Raw genomic sequence first — 26,500 nt, forward strand, 5'->3', positions numbered from 1 at the left:
CAAAGTGCAAAAACGCATTGTAAACATAGTTGGACCTGCTCTTGCAGCCAATTTTCAACCACTGTCATATAATCATAATAATGCTTTAATTTTTTTTTTCTATAAATACTATAATGGGCGTTGCTCTAAAGAGCTTGCATCTCTTATGTAATCTACTTAAATTCATTCTCATTACTCGCCATTTAATTAAGTCTTTTCTTTTTACTGTTCCTAAGTGCTCCTAAAATTCCTATTTGTTTAGTTTTTTTCTTCAAACATGAGTTCTTTGGAATTTACTTCCTTCATCTTATTTTCCTGATTCATATAATTTACAACTTTTCAAGTCGTCTATTAATTGTTATCTTGTTTGATAAACTTCACTTTTTCTCTTCCAGTAAATTCCAAATCCAATAGTGATTGCTTGCAGTTTCGTTGAAGTGATGCTGTTGACAAAAAAAACTTGTTAATCTTTTTTGTCCCAACCCCATGTTTGTATATATACTTGTGTGTGTGTGTATATATATATATAAATATATATATATATATATATATATATATGTATATATATATAATATATATATATATATATATATATATATATATATATATATATATATATATATATATATACATACATACATACATAAATACACTATTAACAGAATGTTTGAAGCAGGTTATGTATTTATGCTTTCAAAATAAAAATATTGAAATTGTTTTTTTTTTTTTTACTTTAATGATGTCTTTATGTTTTAGTTTATAAATATAGTATATCTGTAATAATTTAGACTACTTCATTATATTTCAATAAACAATATGTACTCGCTAGATTATATTTGTTTATTGATAAACTAAATTTTTTTCCTTATAAATTAAAAATTTGAATCTCATTATTTAATTAGAGTATGCCAGTTAGTTAAAGTCTATATATTTTTTTAAAATTTGTTTTTTAATATCTTTTCTTTGGTTACAATTAATAATAACTTTTCTTTGTTTACAATTAATAATACCTTTTCTTTGGTTAAAATTAATAATACTTTTTCTTTGGTTACAAATAATAATATCTTTTCTTTGGTTACAAATAATAATATTTTTTCTTTGGTTACAATTAATATCTTTTTTTTGGTTACAATTAATAATATCTTTAATAGTTAATAGGCCAGGTGAATAAAAAAAAGCAATGCTTTTACTCAGTAATTGGTCAGTTTTATATGAAGAAAAACTTATCATTTTCACACAAATTTTTATTCATGCAAAGTTAAGCAATTTACTCAGTAATTGCTCAGCTTTATGTGAATAAAAACTTAAGCAAAATTGCTAAAAAATTTTATTTACGTAAAGCTGACCAGTTACTGAGTAAAAGCAATTGCTTTTTTTTATTCACCCGGTCTAATATCTTAAAAAATTTAAGCTTTTTTTTTAAGTTTAAAAATTGATTTTTCATATTAAAGTTTGATTTTGCTGTTAAAAATTGGTAAAATGAATTAAGCATTACTTAAAGAGAAAGATTTCTGGTTTCTCATGAAGAGGACTATTCTAAAGTCCAAATTTCAAAAACAATAAAAATTTCAATATGCTGTGTTCAAAGGACATTACTGTGACACAAAGAAAGTGGTGTCCATACAAGTAAAAAATTCTCTGGAAAAAAAATAAATTAGAAGGTAGAGCAATAAAAAAGGTTTTCTTATCAAATAGAAGACAAACTGCTAAAAAATAGACAATAAACTGCTAAAAAATAGAAGATAAACTGCTAAAAAATAGAAGATAAACTGCTAAAAAATAGAAGACAAACTGCTAAAAAATAGACAATAAACTGCTAAAAAATAGAAGATAAACTGCTAAAAAATAGAAGATAAACTGCTAAAAAAATCAAAAAGAAAATAAATTGATTAAAAAATCAGATCTGTGTACAATCAGTTTAATTATGAACATAAAATGTATTAAAAAAAATAAATTTATTAGGACATTTTGGAACATCAAATATTTCTATCTGGTGTGAGATTATTTATCGAATCAGTATGTTTTTATGCATGATAATGATCTGAAACATACCAGCAAAATCTGAAAAAGTTATTTAGAAGATCTTCAAAGCCAGCAAATACTAAAAATACTGGAATGACCAAAGTTGAAAAATAATTTTTTGTGCATTTTCTGATTTTGTGAAGTTTGTGGATTGCTAGAAAATTGCAAGAACCATTCACATATAAACTTCTTCCTGAAAACATGTGATATTTTGTTCAAGGAAGAAATGCAAGGTAGATATCAAGGACTGTCAAAATAATGAAATTTTGCACTCAAGAAAATCGCAATAATCAAAGCTAATCATTTTTTCTTTTTGTTTTCACTAAAAGTAACTTCCTAAATATCGTTCAATATATGAAAAAGTGCTATGTAATTATCCCTACAATATCAGCCATTTACTGAGTAAATTATGATATTTTTGTTTTAAAAAAATATTTTTTTGCCAAAAATAATCAGAAAAGTAGCCTTAGTCTAAGAACATGCAAACCAACATAACTTTATCAATTTTTTATGTGGCTGGATAGCTCAGTTAGTTAGACTGTCAAACGAAAAATTAAAACCAGGACTGTTGTACGATACGGGTTCAAATCCTGCCACTGTCAACTCAGAGCTTGAGTAGTACTTCTGTACGCAAAAATGTTGGTCAATAAAGGACTCTATTTTGGATTAGTCTTAATGATTATTTGTGGCTGTTTCTCTCTATATTGATTTAACATTGTATAAAAAAATATAGCATGAAAATTAAAATTAAAAAAAAAATTTCAGAAATGCTTAACATCATGTAAAAATCAACAATAAAAGTTTAAAATTGCTAAGTTCAATCGAATGTATTTGTTGCCATATGGCAATCAGGCCCAGTGAAGGGTTAGAATAGACTGATACAACATACTTACTTATATCAATAAAGTATGAAATTCATCGGCAAAAAATGCATAAATAAACATCTAAATGGCCAAGACCTTTGTTACATTGTGTAATTTCAGTCGACTTTGATGTTTTTTTATCTAATTAAATGCATTTTTCAAATTATTAATCTACTTGACCATTTTTATAATGAAACAGTCTGTGCTTGTTAAAATCAAAACAAACCCAGGTTTTTTTAAAATTAAAACAAACCCAGGTTTTTATAAAAGTTGCGGTAGTTAAATAACAACAAAACAAAGCTTTTTGTTTTTACTTTTATATTCATTTAAAACATTTAAAACCATAATAAACATTTATTATAATAACAACAGCATTAATAATATTAATAATAGAGATGATAAGATACAAATAAGTTTAAATCAGTAATTCATCATTAAAATATTACCGTTAACCAGAGGCAATTTTACGGTGTGTTGAAAATCGCCTTCTTGTTGGGGTGTTCCACCCCCCCAAAGAAGGCGATTTTCAAGTTATAGTCAGTTTTTTACAAATTTAGTCAGCTAGTCGGGTGATTTACATAATTCAGTCGGGTAAATTTTAGTTTTTTTTTTTTAATGACTTTTAAGGATTCTCCCCCTCATTTTATTTGTAGAATCGCCGTTAACTAAGATATTCAAACTATTATTAAACAACCAAAAAGAGATAATGATATCAGCTAGGATAAAATGTGTTACTTATAAATGTTTTTAATATAGTCTTGATTTTGTAGATAGAATTAGATTTTCAACAGTTATTAATTTTTCTCCTGAAAAATGAAAAATGAAAAAAAAAAAAAAGTAAATAAATAAACAAACAAAAAAGAAGAAACCATAGAGAGGAATTTTTATGTAATTTAATGAAGGCAAAGTGTTTATTTTTCTATCATTATATTACAAATTATTATACAAAAAAAAAATAATAATAATAACATTAATCATACTAAAGTAAATCATCATATAGTTAATGTAATTTGGAAATGACTGTTAAGGATGATGTCATTTAAACACAGATTTGATTTTTGATCAAATTTTGATATCAATAATAATAATTACAATATTTTATAATGAAGCAGATGAAGATGAGACTATTTAAAAATGATGTTATAATAATTAATCAATATTAAAATAAGTCAATATTTAGATAAATATCAGTAAAGTAAATCACATCACACTTTAAGAATAACAACAAAATTACATATAGCAGATGTAAAAAAAAATTACATATAGCAGATGTAAAAAATGGAGTAGATAAAGAATTAAAATTGTTTTAAAAATTGTATCAATAAAAAAACAAAAAATAAAAAACAGACTTCAATAGACATAAATGGGAAAACCAAAATGATGGCAACAGATACTAACGCCCGACTTAAGATAAATAGAGACTTATTGCACAAAAAAGTTAAACGTCAACAGGTTTTTTTCACCATCAACAGTTTTTTTCAGCAGTGACAGCTTCAGAAAATTAATGTCATTCAATTTGTGTGTGCGTAATTTATTACTAATCAAGAAACAATAGTATACTGATTGAAAGTTAAATTTGATAAAGTGAATGAAAAAATGCTACATCTTATCGATCTGAACCTTACAAAATAATAGTTAAACGCAGCGTTTGTTTTGATTGTGGCAGACACAGTCTTGCTTCTCTGCATAGCAGACAGACACAGCCTTGCTTCTCTGCATAGCAGGTAATTATAAAAATCTTTATCCCAATGATAGTCAACCTTTTCATACTTACTATTCAATTTTTCACCACGATTGCTAATAAAATATTCTTAGCGCTCACTTTTGTTTAAACAATTTATAAAGTTACAGAAAATCAAAGCATACAAATGCAATTTTAGTACACTAGAGAAATTTGGTTTTTCTAGTGTACTAAAATATTGCATTTGTGTGCTTAGAAAAAGGTGTACTACTGAATTTTTTTATTCAGTCGTACACCTTTAAGTTCAAAATATCTTCAAATCGCCTCTTTAAATCAGATTTAAGTTCATTAAGGTGGCTACTGAACTTTTCAATATCTACTGGAAATACTTCATCTTTTATAAATAATTGCTTTATAATTATTTATTAATTGCTAAATAATTGCTTTAGTAATAATGACAATAAGTGAATTGAATAAATTTTGTTTATTGACACAATAGTGTCAATAAATAAAATTTATTGACACTATTGTGTCATTATTTATTGACACAATAGTGTCAATAAATAATGACACATTTCTTTGGTAACTAATAATAAGAGTTATATTATAGCAACTAATAAGAATGTATTGTATTAGTGTCTTGTTGATTGTTGGGAGGGTGCGGTTTTATTCCTACTTATAAAAAATTGTTTGATACTTTCATGTAATGGTACAAAGCGATTTTAACGCGTACCCTTTGACAGCCACCGAACTGTGGGCAATCATATAAAATCTTCATTATCATTCTGACACAGCTGCTGAAACATTCTATCATTTTTGGCATTAGGTTTGATTTGATTTTCAGCTCGAATTACTATACTTAATGATGAATGAAGACTTTCAACAAAAATTTTTTCAACAAGATGTTGTCTGGGTACCACTCAATGAATACATGAAACATTTGGTACGTCAGTCTTCAAAAATACAACAAATCCACTATAGCGGCATATCATTGCTGGTGCTTCATCGGTAGCGCAAGCAACAATTTTTATTCAATAGTTATTCAACAAAAATTATTCAAAGGATTTTTTTTTTTGAAGAGTATAATTTCACAGTAGTAAATATGGATAATCCAGTTGTATCCGTATTATTTATTAGTATTTTTTTGAAGAGCATTTCTTCTTATAGTACATTATTTTCATCAAAATAACGTACAATTGACATCAATAAAACGTTGCTATGGTAAACTCATTCTATTGCATGGAAAATTAACATATTTTAGAGAGAAATAATCAGTTTATTTTATAAGTTTAATGCAATTGCTTCTATTCTACGCTTTACTGTAGTGTCGCTTAATGGCAATGCTTTTATAGTTTTTAAGGCTTAAGGTATATCTTGATGCATGGCTGTGGTGATAAATTCATTTGATAGTGCTTTATTAACAAATTAAACACAATGGGTTTTCTTTATTTATGATGCTTTCGATGAAACCCAACTTCAAATATTCCAATGAATAGCCGCGAGCGTATTTCTTTTTTTAAGAAATTTTTTAAAATTTTATATATTTTTCTCTAATATGAAAATATTAACATTATAATTAAAAATATTAATTTTGACTTTCAAATTATAACATAATTTGACTTGTTATTGCAAATATTCCAAAGAATAGTCACGAGCGTATTTTTTTTTGGAATTTTTCGAAATATTTTTTCTATTTTTCTCTAAAATGAAAATGTTAACATGATTTGACTTGTTTCTTATTTAGAAATCTAACTATGTACTGACAAGAGATTGTAAATTACGGGTATTTTCTAAACATCGGTGATTCAGTATTAAAACATTTTTAAGATAACCCATGTGCTTTTCATTTATTGTTTTTCTCGTCACTTCTGCAATTTTATGATTAAAACGACCATTATTGTTTTTTTGTTATTTTTTTAAAGAAAATTGTAAATATTAAAAATAGGAGGGATTTTCTATACCGAAAAAAGTTCCTACCGCCCACCAAATCACCAGGTTGACAACCGATATACTCTCCGAACCATTGTTTGCTTAATTGTTTTTTGAACTTTGAAAATTTTAAATTTTTAATCAAATCTTATCAAATTTATTGAAAATTTAAAGACGAAAAGCTTGTGCTTTGACTTTTTATATTTTTTTCTGAACTTTTTTTGTTTTTATTTAGGAGCAACGTGAACGCGAAAAGCAAGATTTAGAATACGCTAAAGAAATCGCAGAAGATGACGAGTTTCCGTAGTTTTTTTATTAGTTCTTTTATTCATCGAGTTTAGAATTGTAATGAAATTTTCTGGTTATGAATTTAATCCGGTTTTCTTTTTTTGCTTCGTGTTCATATTGTAAGAATTTAAAGTACCATCTATTTTAATCAGCAATGTTATTTTTAAAAGTAAATATTCAGAAATAAATTATAAATCGCAATTTAACGCGCCAGCAATTATGATGTTAAAACAAATAAACATTAGGTCGGCCTTAGCAGCAATTATGCCGTTAAAAGAATTTTGTAAGTATAAGTAATAGTAATGCTTAATCTAAGAGCAAAAGATTTTCTAAATAGAATGTATATAAAGAATCTCAACTTTCTATTTTCTTCTGTTATAGAAAGTACATTTTTGATCTCCAAAAAAATATTGTTTTAAACGAACACCATCGGTGCAAAAAATGACCGCCTTATTAAGATTTTGCAGAACTTTATTATTTAAATTTAGACTTTTGTATTCTTTTTTACGAAAACTGAAAATAAAAGACTATTTTTACGCGTAGAAAAGCACTTGTATATAAAAAAATTTATACAAGTTTTTATTAAAATATGCTTTAATTAAAGATTGCATTAGGTTCTTCACTTGAAGATTCTCAATACTTACTGTTTACAAATTTATGTTATAAACAACATATCATGGCTATCATCATCAAAGACAAAGCATTGCTTCATTTTGTCAAACGATGCAACTATTTCTTTGAAACACATGCTTGTTCCTACTCTTCGTTGCGTCCTTCATCATCAGAAATCTATGCGTCTTGACTTGTAACTTTAAAGTTCATTATTTCTGCTACTTTTGTAGTATATTTGTAGTACGCATTCTTATTCAAATATGTCTGTCATTCAAAAAGTGTTCTTTGAATTTCCCCAGAATTATCTTGCTCAATGTCACCAAATTATCGTTTTGAGAAAAGCGCGATTGAAACTTTGAAAGACTTTAAAAATAAAAATTAACTTTTTACAAACTTTTTTTTTAAAAAGTCGTTTACGCCAATATATAATCCACTTATAAACCATTTTTAAAAAGTTGTTGTGTATTTTGTGTTTAAAATAATAATTTTTCACTTTTGAGATAATACAAATTCCGGGACAAATTTTACAAAACGCAAATAATATCAAATTTTTTTTTTTTAATTATAAATTTTTTCCAAAATTACTTTAAATTATTTAGTTATAGTGAAAATATTGATATTTAATAAATATCGATATTTTTGAACGTGTTATGAATTTATTAAACGTAAATAATGTCTGAAGTAAACCATATTACAGATATTAATATTACTTGATTGTGTTCAAAAGCAAGATTTTGTTTACAAGAAATATTTACATTACGAAATTAGAATGCATGAGAAATGGGCACTTCGAATAACTAAAAACAGAGAGCTGCCAAAACTTTTTTTTCTCAATTTCTGGCATATAGAGCGTCATATTTTTAATACCTTTTTTTCTTTTTCTTTGAAAACAAAATACTTTTTTTAGTCTGAATAAACAGTTTAAGGGAAACAGCATAGTCTTCAAATTTCTCCTCTCTTAATGATTTTTAGAAAAACTGTGGTGAAGCCATCTGCATTTTTTGTTTTAAATGAAACATTGAAAGAATGATAAACGAGTATTTTAATTGCTTTACTTGAGTTAAAAACACTTTGGTAAAGTTGAAACTTTTAGCTGCAGCCTGAATATCAAAAAATCAACATCTTCTAGATACAGAATTTTAAAAAGTTTCTGGCGCCTAACAAACTTTAGTTTTCTTATCCAACTTAGTGGACGGCATACTAGTCTTTTTTAACTTATGGTCAATGTCAAACGCATCCACTTCTTAAACACAAGCTAAACAGATTTAGAGTGTTCTTAAACACTTCTTAAACACACTTCTTAAACACACGCTAAACTTCTTAAACACAAGCTAAACAGATTTAGACTCCACATCTGGGTGTGTATTAAACACTGTTTCTATTTGACGGAACGCAGGAATCACTCCATAAAATAAGGTTCTTAAGTTGTGGATCCAAAGTAAACACAGACTTTAAATTTTTTAGAATACCATACCAGATGCTAAATCATTTCCTGATCTGCCAAACTGGTCTTCAGACCAGATATAACAGGAAACAGTTTTATCCAGATGTTATGTTATAAACAGACAGGTTCCTCAGATAAAAGAAGTTTGAGATCACAGCTTTGGAGAGCATTAAAACATTTTGTCAACCAAAACAAAGAATAGGTTTTCTGGACTTCCTATCTTTTTTACGCTCTTATCTTCTTTTGTTGAGCCCGGTAACAATAACTTAAATTACCTTCCGCATTTTAAGTTTTAAAAATTTTACATTTATCACACCTACTATTTCTTTTTTGCAAAGAAATATTAAATTCATTTTAAAAAAATGTCAGACTTGTTAGCTGGTTGAAGTCCTTTTTGCTGGCTAAGTTCTTGGTAAAATTTAAAAGACGATTAATAAACAATTCAGATTCAAAGTATTTTCTCTCTGTATTGGAAAGAGAAGAAATATATTTAGAAGAAATATTAAAGAAGAAATATTAAAAATATTAAAGAAGAAATATTAAAAATATTAAAGAAGAAATATTAAAAATATTAAAGAAGAAATATTAAAATATTAAAAAAGAAATATTAAAAATATTAAAGAAGAAATATTAAAGAAGAAATATTAAAGAAAAAATATTAAATTCATTTAAAAAAAATAAAGACTTGTTAAAAGGTTGAAGTCCTTTTTGCTGGCTAAGTTCTTGGTAAAATTTAAAAAGACGATTAATAAACAATTCAGATTCAAATTTTCTCTCTGTATTGGCACGGCAATAGTACGGCAATAGTCTATTACAGGAATACCGTTTATGTGTTCCCTGATTAGCATTCAGGGAACACATAAACTGTGATCCCTGAATGCATCAGGAATTTTCTGCACTTGAGAAAAGAAAAAGGTATTTGAAAACAAGTTATAAAACTAAGTGTAGTGTCAATTTCTTCTTATTGCTAAAAACATGCTTTGTAAAATCCATCTGAAAAAAATCTTCAATCCAACACAGAGACACAGAGATATTGGAAGTGGTATGTGCAGTAAGTGGTATGTGCTTATTGTTACAATTTGTGCAAAGCTATCTAGATGATCAAAAATGAACAGTTCAAAGTTCTAAAGATCCTGATTCTTTTTATAATTTAGAAATTACTGTAAAGGGTGTATTCAATTATATAAAACATCTGATGAGAGATTCTTGACTGAAAATGATAAAGATCGAAGCTTTTAATCAATTAAAAAATCAAAAATGGTCAAAATGTTCATCCATTTTTATAAAGAGAGAGCCAAAAAGAATATTTGGAAAAAATGAAACGAGCCTTCATATCAATATATTCTTCATAAAAATAGCAAGAAAGTTTTTTAAGCGTGTTTACTTAACTTCTATGTATATGTGTGATCGGAAATATGCGTAATAATGCGATTGATCAATTCAAATTTAATCAATCGCATATCAAACAGATGTTTACCAAATCTGATAATGCCGGCTGATATCAGATTTATATTTCAGCTGAACATAACGTACAATGATTATATTTTATAAAAAGCTGCGCTAATACAGATATCTATATCTGGGGCCAGAGTTAATTGTATAAATAACGAGCAAGAGAAGAATATTTTTCGTTTGGCCAGTTCCTAGCGATGAGATAAATTACCAAACAGAAAAAAATTTCTTTTTAATAAATGGTTTTTTTTTATCTTTGGCGATTTCACTTGCAACTATCTTTTTTTCCTTCTTTACTTTTTTTGCTGACATATACAAAACTCGTTGAACAGATTACTAATCTGAAAACAGAATTACGCTATCACGTACAGCTTTTTGTGTAAAACTGCTTGTTAATATGTATGTAATACTGTGTTTTATATTAATAGTGCTCGGTAATATGTATGTAATTTTTTTTTCAGATCACTAAATAAGTTTGATTAATTTTTTTTCAATTAATCACAATGAAATGAACTAGTCTAGCTTGCGTTAATCATCTGAACAAAGCTGCATTTTAAAGTCACTTTTGCATCAAACTTGCCGAGCACAACAAAAGCTAAACCCCTCATAAGTGCAGCACACATGTATTTTGAGCTAAATGGCTACTGGGAAAGAAAAGATCAATGCTGTTCTATATACTCATGGTGAGGCTTGAAACAACCAGTCATGTGTCTGATTGTTACTTCTGCATGACCATTATAGCCGAATTCATGACGAAGAACAAATCAGCTATAATGTATCCAGACTACCCTGTCCATCCAAATTAACAACTAGAGAGAAAAATGTACTTGTTACAATAAATATAAAATCTCAAAATTGCTCAAATGATTAGTTACTTCTTAACATCCAGTGTCTTCTAATGAAATATGTACTACTCTAAAGCAAATCATGGGGTTGAAGGTTTTTTGAAACTCTGCACGAAAATAATTGCCAAAATAACCAAAAAAAAATTTTGCTTCTCTTAAAAGACTTGTTCTCGATCTTTTCAAGGTGTAAAGAAAATTAAAATTTTAGATATTGTTTAATCTGTAAATAAATCTTTTGAAAACCTAAAAAAATAAAACTGACTGGTAAAAGAAATTGAGGATTTAGAGGCCTCTAGTGCTTTCAATGAAGTTGTAAAATCATGCTTTAGTGAAGGTCTTGATCCCAACTACAGAGGTGTCATCTCTTTAAGCGAACTTGCATAAAGAGACTTTATAGTTTCAATCACTTCAAATATACAAGCCTTTATCCATCACACAATTTCTTGAAAATCAGGCCAAAAAGCATGACATTGACCAGAAAAATAAACCTTCAAATGCTTATAAGAGTTCTTCAAAAGGATTTCGCTTTCATAGTGAACAAGCATAAGAGTTGCCATAAAATAGGTAGAAAGCATAATAAGCATAGAAAGCGTAATAATTTCATCAGGCTATGGGAATTTGGTGCATAAAAAAAGATATTAATCATTTGGAATACAGGACATAACTCAAAGACTGTGTAATTGCATATTGTTCAAGGATATAAAGGATAAAAAAAATAAGCAGCTGAAAGAATTTTTACTGAAGAATATTTTTAAAAGTCTTTTTGTTTTTTTGTTTTAAACTGCGAGAATACATCATTACATAATGTATTCGTGAAGAACGAGATAATTTAAAAAGGATTTGTGTTTATGAAAATTAATGACTTTAATTTATATGGTTTATTTGATATTTTGATGGAAATAGTAAAACAGCCATAATTTTTTTAGACGTTCTTGAATAATTTCGAAAATTCATGAAAATTCGTGAAAAATTCCTTCACATATGCACTTAAATTCGTGTACAAATTTTTTCTTAACTTTTCTTTGTCCAAAAGTTATTTAGAAGACAAACAAAAAAAACCTATAAAATAATTTCATATCACTATTTTTAGAGAAACTTACTGCACCAGAGTAAAATATGTGTATGATGCGATGCATAACTTGTATTTTATTTAATAAACAACTATTTTTTATATAGAAATACATTTAAATGTTTGATTTATGTTTCATTTAATATGCATCATAGTTTTCTTGCTGTTCGACTTTTGTTTAATTTTTAATTTATCTTATATCATGATATTTTGGGATGTTTTTATTTTAAAAAAACGTCAAGTTTCTGCAGTAACGAGCCATGTTGTAAGAATACTATAACATCTTTTTTAAATTTCAAGCCTTAATATAAGGATAGGCCCTACAACAACTTTTCTAAAAGAGAGCTTTCGGGTTAAATCTGATATTGGTAGCATACCCCCTTAATGATTATATTGGAAGTAAACCATATTGACAAAATGGATATTGACCATACGAAAGACCTATACTAAACGAAATAGAATTGTAAAATTACAGTTAGTTATGTTGACCTGGCAAATAAATGGCTGATATTCAAAAATATGCACTTCGCGCAGTCATAATAATCTCAGATTCTAATAGAGAATTCAAAATAAAAATTTGAGTAATGATAAAAAATTGTTTGATCTGTACAACCTGCTTTCCACGTATTACGACGCGTAATATCAATATTATTTTACTTAGCCGCTTTTCATTGCTGAAACCGAATTATCCTAAAATCTACAATGTTTAATACTTTCTTTTAGCAGGTTGCATACTATACATGTATTTGAGGATCATTAAAGAACCAATTAAAACTATAACCGTTGCTATGGTGGTTGTTAGGGACGCGTAAAATAAAATTCTTAATTTTTTAGAGAAATTTACAAAATTTTCAAAAATGGTCTTCAGATTACAGTTATCTAAATCAATTCTAAATAAAAATAGATTTTTTTTTTGAAAAAGTCGATATTTCTAAGAGGTATTCCACTTTAATTACAAAAGTAATGCGGAACTTTTTGCTATGCGAAAAAATGGATTAAAAAATGGATTTTAAAATAAAAAAGGGATTAAAGTTAGGAAAGGAGGTAAAAACTAAACTACTATAAAATTTTCAAAAAGTCTCAAAATCTTAAATCCGGATTCCGAGAGAACAAAACATTTTCAGTTTTTTTTTTTTTGCCCAACAAGTTTATTCTATATTCTGATCAACATATAAAAAAATTCAAGCAACTTGTTGGGGTTGCTTCCACAGTTTCAGGAATTAGCCTAATTCTTAAAAAAAATTACTCTTAAATTACTTCTAAACTTATAAAAAAACTTCTAAATTTGAGGGCCGCAACTCAGTGCTAACATATCAAAATAATTTACATCAGTGTTATTTCTTTTGGACGGATTCTTTTAGTCTTAGGTCGCGTACATTAAAATTTTTGAATCGATTTATTTAAAAAGCTGTTTAAACACAATATAAAAAATAATTTATACACTTTAACAGTCAATTATGCATTCTATAAATTCTTGAAAAGAAGCAACCTAGCCAGCACAAATCAAAGTTACGCAATGTTTCTATTGCGTTTTTGAAATCCTCTATAACAAAAAGAACAACACGTATCAAAAATAAGGTTTCTATTTCGTGAAATTAACTAATACTATTTACCAAAACCCTAGTTAAGATATTAATGGTTTCACCATTACGGAAGCGTAGTATAATATTATACTAAATTTCCGTCAAAAATTTAAAACCAATGTCAAAAGCACACGACATTTTAATTTGAAATTATAACTTCATAAAATACGTGTTTAAAAGCCTTTTCTATCAGAATCTTATACAGGCGTAAAACAACATATAAGTTAAATAAATAAAATAAATAACAATAAATAAAATAAGTAGGAATAAACTTCAATAAACGTTAACATGTATATAGACAATAAAAAAGTAGATCAAAATATATTTTTAACTTTGATTACTAATAATAACTCAATATATTATGTTATGAAAGAATAAGGTTTTTTAGTTTATTTCTAAAAAGGCAAAAAGTAATAGATATTTCAAAATTAAAATTCGGCAAAACAACTTTACTTTAAAGGTGTGGCATTTTTTTATAAGAATCAGACAAAGAATTTTTTGTAAGAATCAGGTAAAATCAAATAGTGACCCCCACAAAATTGCTTGACTTTTTTATATTTTGCTCAGAATATAAAGAAAACCTGTTGGGAAATAAAAATTAAAAAATGTTTCGTTCGCTCGAAATTCGGTTTTAAAACTATGAGATTTTATAAAATGTTTTTAGTAATACATAATATAAGGCCTATCCGTATTTAAGGCTCGAAATTAAAAAAAACGTTGTAGTATTCTTACAAAATGACTCATTGCGGGAGCGGCGCTAAGTTTTGTAAAATAAAATCATGTTAAAATGTGAATACAAAATGATTTTAACAAAATAATATAAAAAACTTGTATGATTTTATCACACACACGATAAAAAATGAATTGAAAATCGAACTAAAATCGAACAGCAAAAAAACTATATTGGTAAATAAATGATGCATAAATGAATTAAAGTTAAAAAGTTAGTTGTTCATTCATAAATACAATTATTTTGACACATCAAAAAAGTCACCATATAACAAATATACTCTGCAGCAGTAAGCTTCTTTAAGAATAGTGATATGACTGTATTTTAGTCTTCTTCGGATAATGAATAATTGCCACAACGATTGCTTAGAAAAGGAGCATCTACTAAACAGATAATGTTTTCAGTTTTGATACAGTTAATTCTGATCCCAGATATAGATACTTAAAAGTATTACCGAGACTTTTAAAACAATGTAACCTAAGATTTATGATTAGTTTAATTCTGTTTACAGAATCAATAAAACTGTAAAGTTATATATATATATATATATATATATATATATATATATATATATATATATATATATATATATATATATATACATATATATATATATACATATATATATATATATATATATATATATATATATATATATATATATATATATATATATATATATATATATATATATATATATATATATACACATATATATACATATATATATCAGATTTAGTAAGGATTGTTTTGATATGTGGTTGATCGAGTTTGAATTGGTTTAAAAGTATCACTTATTTTATGATCACGCCTATACATTATATCCACATGTAAACTCATTCCTTTTGTACAAATCACTTTTTAAATTTGGCCCTCTTTGCATCAAACCAAAAGAGTTTTTTGACCAAAATTTTAAAGACTCTTTAAGAATCTTTATCAGTTTTCGCTCTTCTTGAACGAACACTTTCTTTTGTGGAACTGCCAATCCTTCATTAGATGCATGTCATTTTTTGCTATTTCTATACGATATTAGTAACACTAAAATATATTAATTATAAACTTTTTGGTATACGTTGGTATTTAATAATGAGAGGATAACTAATTTTCCCATTGAACCATTTTGTTTATTTACTCTCTAAGCGCAAACAAGTTCATCTGGAAGAGGACTACTTATTTCATCAACAATTTTTACTGTTAAGAAAGTCGATAAGTACTTCCTCTTGTCCAGGAACCACAGCTTACGCAAACGTTTTCTTTAGTAAGTTTTCTACATAGCGTTTTGGGTAGCCTTTTGGGTCTAACGTTATTCTTGTTATATGTTAATGATCTACCCTCTATAGTAAAAGATCCTAATTGCTCTCTAATGTTATATGCTAACAATACCAAGCTATATAGTTCATTTAAGGATGCCGATTATTCTCACGATCTTGCTGTTACCATTTATAAAGTTTATCTCTGGTCAAAAAAATGGCTGTTAAAAGTAGCCAATAATAAGTGTTTTACTCATAGAATAGCGCCTACTTCATTTTGTAAAGATATAAATTACAACTATCAATTAGGAGATCATAATTTAACCTGGTCTACAAACCCAAAAGATCTTGGTGTGACCATGGATTCTTACTTAAATTACGATAATCATATTTCAAATATCATCCGCGTATCAAACATTCAAGGATATCTAATCTTTAAGTATTTTAAAAGTCGTGATCCACGTGTTATCGTAAAGGCCTACACTACCTATATAAGACCGATCTTAGAATAATGCTCTCCGATTTGGTCGCCAAACCGCACTGAAATCAAAAAAGCAGTTGAAAGAGTACAAAGACGTTTTACCAAGAGAATTGCCAACCTAAATAACTTTTTATATTTAGATAGACTTAGAGTTATTGGTTTGGAACTACTAGAAATTCGTCGCCTTAAGCAAGACATGATTACATGTTACAAAATTCTGAACAATTTAGTTTGGCTAAATAAATCAAGTTTCTTTTTAATTAACAACTATATTTACACTCGAGGAGTAGGGTAATTTCAAATTACGCCAAAAATATCAAGAGCTTCAAAATTAAAATTAATTCTATCGACTTTGAAAAATACAGTTCCGGCTAACTAGTTTTTGTTTTATAACTGTTGTCTTATATAAATTGTAATATATACATATATATATATATATATATATATATATATATATATATATATATATATATATATATATATATATATATATATATATATATATATATATATATATATATATGTATATTTTGTAAATTATCTCGCCCATGTATTATATGATTCTAAGGCACGTTGTCAGAGTTCATCATATTTTATGGACCTGCGTGTCCTTTAGAACATGTACCACTGTTCTAATAAATTTTAATCTAATCTATGAAAATTATGTTTAAAAAAAACTTTTTACTTTTATTTACAAAAGTTTTTTTTAAAGCATTCTACCTTATTTAAGAATGAATTTTACAACTATTTTTTAAAGCATTCTACCTTATTTAAGAATGAATTTTACAATTATTTTTTAAAGCATTCTACCTTATTTAAGAATGAATTTTACAATTATTTTTTAAAGCATTCTACCTTATTTAAGAATGAATTTTACAATTATTTTTTAAAGCATTCTACCTTATTTAAGAATGAATTTTACAATTATTTTTTAAAGCATTCTACCTTATTTAAGAATGAATTTTACAATTATTTTTTATAAAATTTTAACACTTTTTACCTTTAATTATAACTTAATATTTATAGATCACACGAGTTCTTTTTTTTAATTATGTTAGAACCATCAATTTTACATGATTATATTTTAACAAAACTTAGCCCCTCTCCCGTAATGTGTCATTTTGTAAGAACTCTATAACATTTTTCACACATTTTTTATCATTTTTTTGAGAAAGCTTATGGACTACGTCTAATATTAAGTAAAAAATTAATGTTCAACTTCTTGCCTTGTTAGAAAAATGGATTCGAAGATGGTAAAAACTTAATTTCTGAGCTTTTGTCTTTTATTTTACTAATTATATTTGTAAATAACGTTTTCAAGATATTTTGGTTTATTTTTTTTTACCAACTTTATAAAGAAAAGTCAGAAGGTAATATATATTTATTTGGTAAACATTTAGAACTTTTAAATTTTTAAACAACATTCTTTATTGTGACGGTGTATACTATTAGTTATATGTTTTTGTTTGTTGAAAAGTTTTTTCAGTTATGTTTTATTAGTGTTGCAATGTTAACATAATTGAGATAAAAATAAATAATGGAGAAAACAATGAATAAAGAGAAGCAGATGTACATTAATTTGATCTAGGTTTGAAATTGAATTTTTAAAAAGATCAACCTTATAAAGTTGATCTTTTAAAAAATTTAATTTCTGATTAAGTTTATGATTTTTACTGGTGACATTTTTGTCAACGTCAAGAAACATTATTTTAATGTTGTTCTTATTTTTATATAGATTCCTAATGCTGATATTTGGAAGTTCCAAATAGTTAGAGTTATATCTCTTTAATTGAGGTGATAAAAAAATGTCTAGTTTTGGTTAAACTCGTTGACAGCTTGTTTTTATTAAACAATTCAGCTACTTATAAAAGTTCTTTTTTTATTATTTAATAAATAATGTTTTATATGTCTATGAAAATAAGCTAGTGTCGACAAAATATTTTTACATTAAAGTTATTTTAAAATACAATAGCTACCATAATTTTATATTTAATACATTAAACTTTATCCCTTTAGAGGTTGCTAATAATTATAAGACTCTATGGTATATATTGTTTATATGCCAAATATATTTACCAAATATGATCAGTTCAAGCAATGCAATTATCACACACAATATGTTTAAACATAGTGGCGCTCAAGCTTATTAGCTCCGCCTTTAGTTACCCATAGAATTTATTTTTAATAAATTTTGTAATTATAATTATTTTTATAATTGTTGTTATTATTATTGATGTTATTATCATTATTATCATTACTACGTTTAACTGAAATCGTTTAAATTTGAAGTTTTTTTCTTCTATAAAACGTCATTAGATAAGTGTTTTACAATATTCTTTTTTTTTAAATTTAAACGTGGAAAAAAAGTTTGATTTTTCCAAAAGCATGTTTAGAAACTTTAATCCGTTGAAAAAGATATCGAAGCGTTTCAACCAATCACAAAAGTTATTGATGCTTTTAAAAATTTAACATGAGAGTGTGTAAACACCTTTTAAAAAACCACCCAAATAAATTTCTTGTGCATTAGGTGTGTCTAAATAGGCAAGATCTGTTTCTGCATAAAGTTTAAAATTGCCTATAATAGGATTAACCGATATGATAAGCGATCTTTGTTTTATGTCTTCATCATTAGCTTGTATTTCAAACATTTCATTTATCGTTATATCAATGATTCCATCTTTTGACGGGTACACTCTTGAACACCACACTTGATTTTCATGACTAGGTATCACAGATATTTCGATATAGAAGGCCGGGATATACTGAGGGATAATCGTTTGAACAGACATTGATTTTATTACAATTAGTGACCTATATAAACAAAAAATTAAAAAATTTAGAAGGAAATTTCAGTTAAACAGATCATAAACGAATTTAAGAGATTTTGCGTTTATATAAGAACCTGCTCTTTTGATATTGCATTATGCATTGCATTTGTCCCTCGTCTATTTCCTCTAATGTCTAAAAAGACGTTAAACTGGTAAGATTTTTGTAACCAATAACAACAATAAAACTAATAAACTTAGAATATTAAATAAAAAAATTCTTGTACTACACATAAAGCATAGAAAAAAAAATCCTTATTTTAAAAGAAGTTCTTAAAATCTATCTTACTTACCTCATCGTAAAAAAGCTCTTCCCCGTTTACTTGAAGAGAGGGGATACCACTTCTATTACTACAGCTTACATTTGGATTTCTAATGATAAGCTCACTTTGAGTTTGGCAATCGCCTGACTTCAGTTCACTTGGGTTGTCTTGACAAACATTAGGCAAGCTACTATAAGTGCTCATTGATGGACTTTTTTCAACTTTTTTAAAATGAATGTGTTGGGTGCTGGAACATCTTTTTAAAAATTTAACATCTCTAGAATTCAGCAAATCAATTTTAGAAGGCCAAGAACAATTAAATTTCTTTTTATCGAGTCTCTGTAAATAAATTAGTTTTGATTTTTAAATATATATATATATATATATATATATATATATATATATAATTTATTGTTATTTGATTGACCTTTGCCACGAGTACTCTGTGTGTGAGTGTGTGTTCGTGAGTGCGTGTGTGTACGTTTGTAAGTGTGCACGAAAGTTACATGTGCACAGTTAAAAATTAAGTGATAAACGTCATTGTACTATTTAAAATATTGGATTAACTTTAAAATATAATAAAGTTATTAAAAATCTTTGCTATTTTAAAAAAACAATAAAAAAAAAGAAGATAAATTTAGATAACATTGTTTTTCAAATATACGTTGGCGTGTTTAAATTGTAGATTAAATGCAAACAACACGCTTATGAAAAATGTAAATAGCACTTGAGAAGTAAGAAAACGTTTATAAACCAAACCGATATTTTAAACTTTTTAGGTCTTTATTTACAATGGTTATTATAAAAAATTATGTTATTTAAAATAATATTAGAAATGATAATTATTAGTTTTTAAAAAATCAAAATTTGATTTTTTATTTATAACACGGTGGCTTATTTTTTTTATTTAAAAATGATTCCATTCATTCTCAGAAGTATTTTATTTCGGAAAAAATGAATACGTTTTTGCAATAGGAAACAAAACGATTTTGTTTTTAATAAGAAATCAAAAACAAAAGTAAACTATGAATAAAAATAAGTGCAACTAATTGATTATAATTGAATTGAATGTTAATAAAAAACAAAAAATAACAAGTAAAATTAAAAACGAACTTTTAAAATTCGATGCTTTTATATGTTATTAAAACACAAATTTTGCAATCAATTTTTTCTGATACTACTATTTTATTAAGCCATTGCGGTTTAATTTACTTTTCATAAAGTTTTGCTAATCCCATATAAAAGTTCTTCTTCTTCCCATATAAAAAAATAAACTTAACTAAAATTAACTAATTAACTTATTGCAAAACTAATTATTGAATATTGTATCGTCATCAACCAAGAGAATGTATGCAAAATTTAAGGAAAATATCATCAGGAAGTGACTTACAACAACAAAAAAAGAAGAAGAACAACAAAACAACGAAAAGCAAATTAAGTTAGAAATGTGAAGCAATAAATAAGTTTTAAAGGTAAATATTTTAGGGATTTATGTCTGTTATTTGTGTTAATAAAAAGAGTTAATTCATTTGTTAAAAAATTATATGTGAACTTTTTAGCTATTTTATTTTTATGAAAAGCAAATATATTCAATTAAAATTAGTTATTTTTAATTGATTACAATTGTTATTTTAAATAACATGTTCTCCTAAGACTATTTCCGCAGTTGTAATGAGTTTAAAAGTTATTTGCGTTAAGCCATGATTATATCTATCTATCTATCTATCTATCTATCTATCTATCTATCTATCTATCTATCTATCTATCTATCTATATATATATATATATATATATATATATATATATATATATATATATATATATATATATATATATATATATATACACAAAATTATATTATTGGTTTAAAAAAAAAAGCTAATAACATAAACTTTAAATACAATTATAAAACATTAAAGAAAAAAAAAGTTTTTCTTAAATTTTAAAATTTAAAAATTTTAGTTATTTTAAAAAATTGAATCAAACTTAACTAAATAATAGCTTTATATCATCATAACATACAACTATTATTTGAATTATTCAACCCATGATGATAAATTAACTTTGATCAAAAGAGAAACAACTTCGTAGTCTAAAGCAAGGTGACAAACATATTTATACATTTAAATCAAGTTTTAAAATATTAAACCTTTTTTAATTATTAATTTTATTTTACCAACAAATTATAAAACTAATAAGTTTTGCATAATTTTAGTTTTATAAAAATGTTTTTATCTTAAAATGTAAGATTTTATCTTTTTCTATGAATGAACTTAAAAATTAAAACTATTCTCAAGCTAAACCTCATAATAGTCTTATGGCATTAGCCCAAGTTGTCAAATTATGGCATCAGCCTAAGTTGTCAAATTAATTAAAGAGCGATCAGTTAAACAGGCTTCATATTATTACAATAAAATAAAGCTAAAATGAATTCAAAAAGGCTATAAACAAACAGTTTTTTTAAAAAAACTAATCTAAATTAGCCATGCACATCTATAGGTTTTTAATAAACAACCGTGTACAGTATGTCATTTTAACGATTTAGATGAAAAAAATTCCGAATGCAAAAGTTTACTATATATTTGCTTATTTATAGAGTACTTATCGTCATCGTTATTATAAAATGCAAAATAACGAAAATAAAATAAGTAAATCAAAAATTTACTTATTTATAAGTTGAAAGTTTTTTCTACATTAAAATAACAAAATAATAATAAAATAAAGTATAACTCAATTAGACAGTATTTCTGGTAATGACAAATTTTTCGAATGAATCATCAGATAAGGGATTGCAGCTGATATTTCAGCTTCCTGATCAACTTCAGCTGCGATGCTGATGCTAACTGGGGTCAATTTAATCACCTTGAGAGAGATTCAGCGAGGAGGAATTACTCCTGTTCTCCTAACGTTTTATGTGAGTGAGGTTGACCGAATTTCTCCTATTTTTACGTGAGTGGATTTTAAAGATTTATTTTTAGATCTAATATTAATAAAATCTCATTAAATTACATACTGCTATGACAAATAGTAAAACTACGCAAATTAATTCTTGCGCAATATTTCTTTCAATTTGGTATTTGCGGCATATATAAATAACTGTATAATACTATATATATATATATATATATATATATATATATATATATATATATATATATATATATATATATATATATATATATATATATATATATATATATATATATATATATATATATATATATATATATATATATATATATATATATATATATATATATATATATATATAATATATGTATATATATACACACACACACACACACACATATATATATATATATACATATATATATATATATATATATATATATATATATATATTTATATATATATATATATAAATTAGTAGAAAATCACTTTTTTTTTTCTACTAATTTATATATATATATAATATATATATATATAATATATATATATATATATATATATATATATATATATATATATATATATATATATATAATATATATATATATATATATATATAATATATATATATATATAATATATATATATATATATATATATATATATATATATATATATATATATATATATATATATATATATATATAATATATATGTCTATATATATAAATTAGTAGAAAATCACTTAACAAAAATTTTTCTCATTTTTCTCATTTTTTTCCTCAATTTTTAAGTGATTTTCTACTAATTTATAATTGCTCTGTTCTTTTAAAAACATTGAGTACTCTATTTTGTAGAATACAATTTAAAATTGTTTATATATATATATATATATATATATAAATATATATATATATATATATATATATATATATATATATATATATATATATATATATATATATATATATATATATATATATATATATATATATATATCTTGACATGTTTCGTAGTTAACGTATTACATTTTCAAAAGATAAAATTACAATTTAAAACTCTGGATATAAATATAAAATCAAAATTTGAAGATATTACAGAGAAATATTAACAGACAAATAGAATTGTTACAAACCAATAAGAATTATAATACAAATTATGATACCGTAAATTTGTCTATCTAGTTTTTTTTTTTATTATTTTTTATTTTTTTTAGTTTACTTATATTTTATTTTCATTTTTCATTTTGGTAAGGATGGTGTCACTCAAACAGAATTCTGATCAAAGGAGTGACGTCATTTCTATTAGTTTGTAACAATTCTATTTGTCTGTTAATATTTCTTTGTAATGTCTTCAAATTTTGATTTTGCAACAACAACAACAAAAACAAGATATTTATTTTCCTTTTTTAAATCATACAATAATATTATAATAATAATAAATATAATAATAATAATAATAACAATAATAATTATAGTAGTAATAAATTTCATAACTTGATTGTAGTAAGCAAAAATAATTGCTTAATAAAATAATAATAATAATAATAATAATTATATATATATATAGATATATATATATATATATATATATATATATATATATATATATATATATATATATATATATATATATATATATATATATATATATGTGTGTGTGTGTGTGTATATATATATAAATGATAATAATATCAAATAATATAATAATGAGTAAATTAATTATAAGTATTTAATAATAATAACTAAATGATTGGTAAGGATGGTGTCACTCAAACAGAATTCTGATCAAAGGAGTGACGTCAGTTTTTAAATATAATATGATTAATAATAAGCATACACACATAGAACATAAAGAAAGTAAACATTTAAAAATCATACTTTGATGATAATAATAAAAAATAAACAAACAAGAAGTTAATGATAATAGTTGTAGTAATCATAATTAAAAAAAAAAAGAGTATATTTTAAATATTTAGTGGAAATCATGTCAATAAGTTAGAATATAGTTTTTATAGACTGACGTTGAGAGGACATCAATTTTTTGATGTAATACTTGTCATTTTGACCCCAAATTTGACAACTGTAACTAAGATGTAATAAAAATAATGCACAGTAAATATTCTTTAGTGTGAAATTATCGAAACAATAATGAATTATTGAAAGTGCGCCGTTAGCTCGAGTTAGTTTCTTGCGTAGCTCGTCAATATGAAAATGCCACGAGAGATTGCAGTCGATCAAAACACCGAGATATTTAATAACTTATGTAGAATATAACCGTTTATTATTAATTTTAACTTTAATTTTAGAATTGTTATTTTGATTGTGTTTTTTTATAGAAGATGAAAAAAAGATAAGTTCAGTTTTTTTTGCGTTTAAACATATTAGGGTAGCATTTAACCAGTGAGCAATACCTTTTCGATCCGAATTTGTGTTTTTACATAGAGAAATGTACGATTTTTTGGTATGTAATAGGTTTGTGTCATAAGCAAAGAGATAAATTGACGAGAAGCGAATAGAGTTGTTTATGTCATTAACATAAATTAAGAGCAAAAGAGGACCAAGAACCTTGAGGAACACCGCACTCAACAGACTTATTAGTAGAATTATAACCATTAATACTTACAAATCGTTTCCGATCTGTAAAATAAGAGCAAAACTAGTCACGTACAACACCACGAATGTTCTAATTTATATAATTGTAATAATCTATAAAAATAACACAAACAAAATGACCAGTGTCGAGAGCTTTCCTGATTTTTTCGTTTATACTTATCAATGCATGGCAGGTAGAATGTTTTGAACGAAAACCAAATTGAAATTCATTTAAACAGTTAAAAGAGTTAAGAAAAGAGTGCACTCTAGAATACATAATTTTTTCAAATAGTTTACTAATGTTAGATAAAAGAGAAATAGGTCGTAGTTAGTACATAAAAGTTTAGAGCCGTTTTTAAATATTGGAACAACACAAGATAATTTTAGAACATTCGGAAAAGTTCCATTTACGAATGATATATTAAATAGTTTAGAAAAAATATTTGAAAATTCATAGTTAAAATCGATAAGAATGTTTGTGGGAATGCTATTTGGGCCTATTGATTTTCTCGGCTTCAAATTAAATATAAGAGATGAAACTACAGGAATATTTATTGGAGATAGGACTAGACTATGTAAATTTGGATATTTAAGATATTTTGCATAGTTTATGTAAGACGAATGAATATTGGATTTAGGTTTTTGTGCGAGGTTAGTAAAAAAAGGGTTAAACTTTTCAGAGATAAGATTTGGTTCAGTTATATATCTTTCATTATCTTGTAAACAGTTGGGAGATGAGTGATTAGAGTTTTTGACATTTATTAAATTATTAATTTCTTTCCAAATTTCGCGAAGAATTTTTACATTTTTTGTTAAGTACTTTTTAAAATGCATTTTTTTACTGAACTTAGGGTAATTATCATGTATTTATATTGTTTGAAAGCAGTTTTAAATTTGTTTATGTTCCTAATATCTTTTGATTTTAACATTTCTTTTTTTTATATTTATATCCAGAGTTTTAAATTGTAATTTTATCTTTTGAAAATATAGTATGTTAACTGCGAAACATGTCAAGATTAAAAAATATTGCGTTTTTCTTTAAAATATGTTCACATTTATTGCTATTACATACACTCGAACTCCAGGAAAATGGTTCGACTTAAAGAATGTTTGATTAAAGCGAATTTCCGTTAAGTCGAACTTTGGGCTGTATGAGATATTAGTTCGAGTTAAGGCGATTTTTTAACGGTGAAATACATTTTATTTACACCATTATACTAACATTTTAATAAAAGAAGTTACGTTAATTGCATTCACGCAGTACAGTCAAGAAAAAACATTCGAAAATGTTAAGCGAAACAATGACTTCCTTACTATTTGGTAACAAAATTGCGTTTCCAAGGTGGCATTCTTTTAATTAGAAATTTATTAAACTATAAAATAATTTTTTTAAAACAGTTTTATCATGATTTACCTTTTATCAATTTTATTATAACATTATTTCACGTCTGATAACGAACTATCTATTCAGGTCTAAATAAAACTAAAAAGTAAAGAAATAATTGGGTTACCTTTATTTATGTTATATATGGAGTTCTTTTTTTTAAAAAGACGTCAATATATATAGAGGCAATTTTAGGAGAGTGGGAGGGGGTATTCCACCCCCTCAAAGAAGGTAATTTTTAAGATAGAATCGGGTTTTTAAGAAACTTAGTCGGCTAGTCGGGTTTTTGACGCATT

General features: G+C 25.3%; 2 protein-coding genes across 6 annotated transcripts in view; one reads left to right on the top strand and one right to left on the bottom strand.

Annotated features, from left to right (window-relative positions):
* Positions 1-6,862, top strand: part of LOC100205064 (26S proteasome non-ATPase regulatory subunit 3) — a 56,494-nt gene extending 49,632 nt beyond the window's left edge. The window contains exon 15 of the mRNA XM_065810175.1: positions 6,710-6,862. Within this exon, the coding sequence (XP_065666247.1) occupies positions 6,710-6,781 (72 nt within the window). The 3' untranslated portion in view covers positions 6,782-6,862. The remainder of the gene's footprint in view (positions 1-6,709) is intronic.
* An 11,642-nt stretch (positions 6,863-18,504) lies between these two features.
* LOC100201455 (uncharacterized) overlaps positions 18,505-26,500 on the bottom strand; it is a 29,822-nt gene continuing 21,826 nt past the window's right edge. For 4 of the 5 annotated variants that reach the window (XM_065810176.1, XM_065810179.1, XM_065810177.1 and 1 more), the window contains 3 exons: positions 19,347-19,655; positions 19,131-19,189; positions 18,505-19,039 (listed from right to left, as the gene is read on the bottom strand). In XM_065810176.1, coding sequence (XP_065666248.1) covers positions 18,694-19,039; positions 19,131-19,189; positions 19,347-19,655 — 714 coding nt within the window. In that variant the 3' untranslated portion in view covers positions 18,505-18,693. Of the gene's footprint in view, positions 19,040-19,130; positions 19,190-19,346; positions 19,656-19,743; positions 19,848-26,500 lie in introns of those variants that run through there. The other variant, XM_065810178.1, reaches the window with a different exon arrangement.

Source organism: Hydra vulgaris, chromosome 11 (assembly GCF_038396675.1).
Source record: "Hydra vulgaris chromosome 11, alternate assembly HydraT2T_AEP".
NCBI lineage: Eukaryota > Metazoa > Cnidaria > Hydrozoa > Anthoathecata > Hydridae > Hydra > Hydra vulgaris.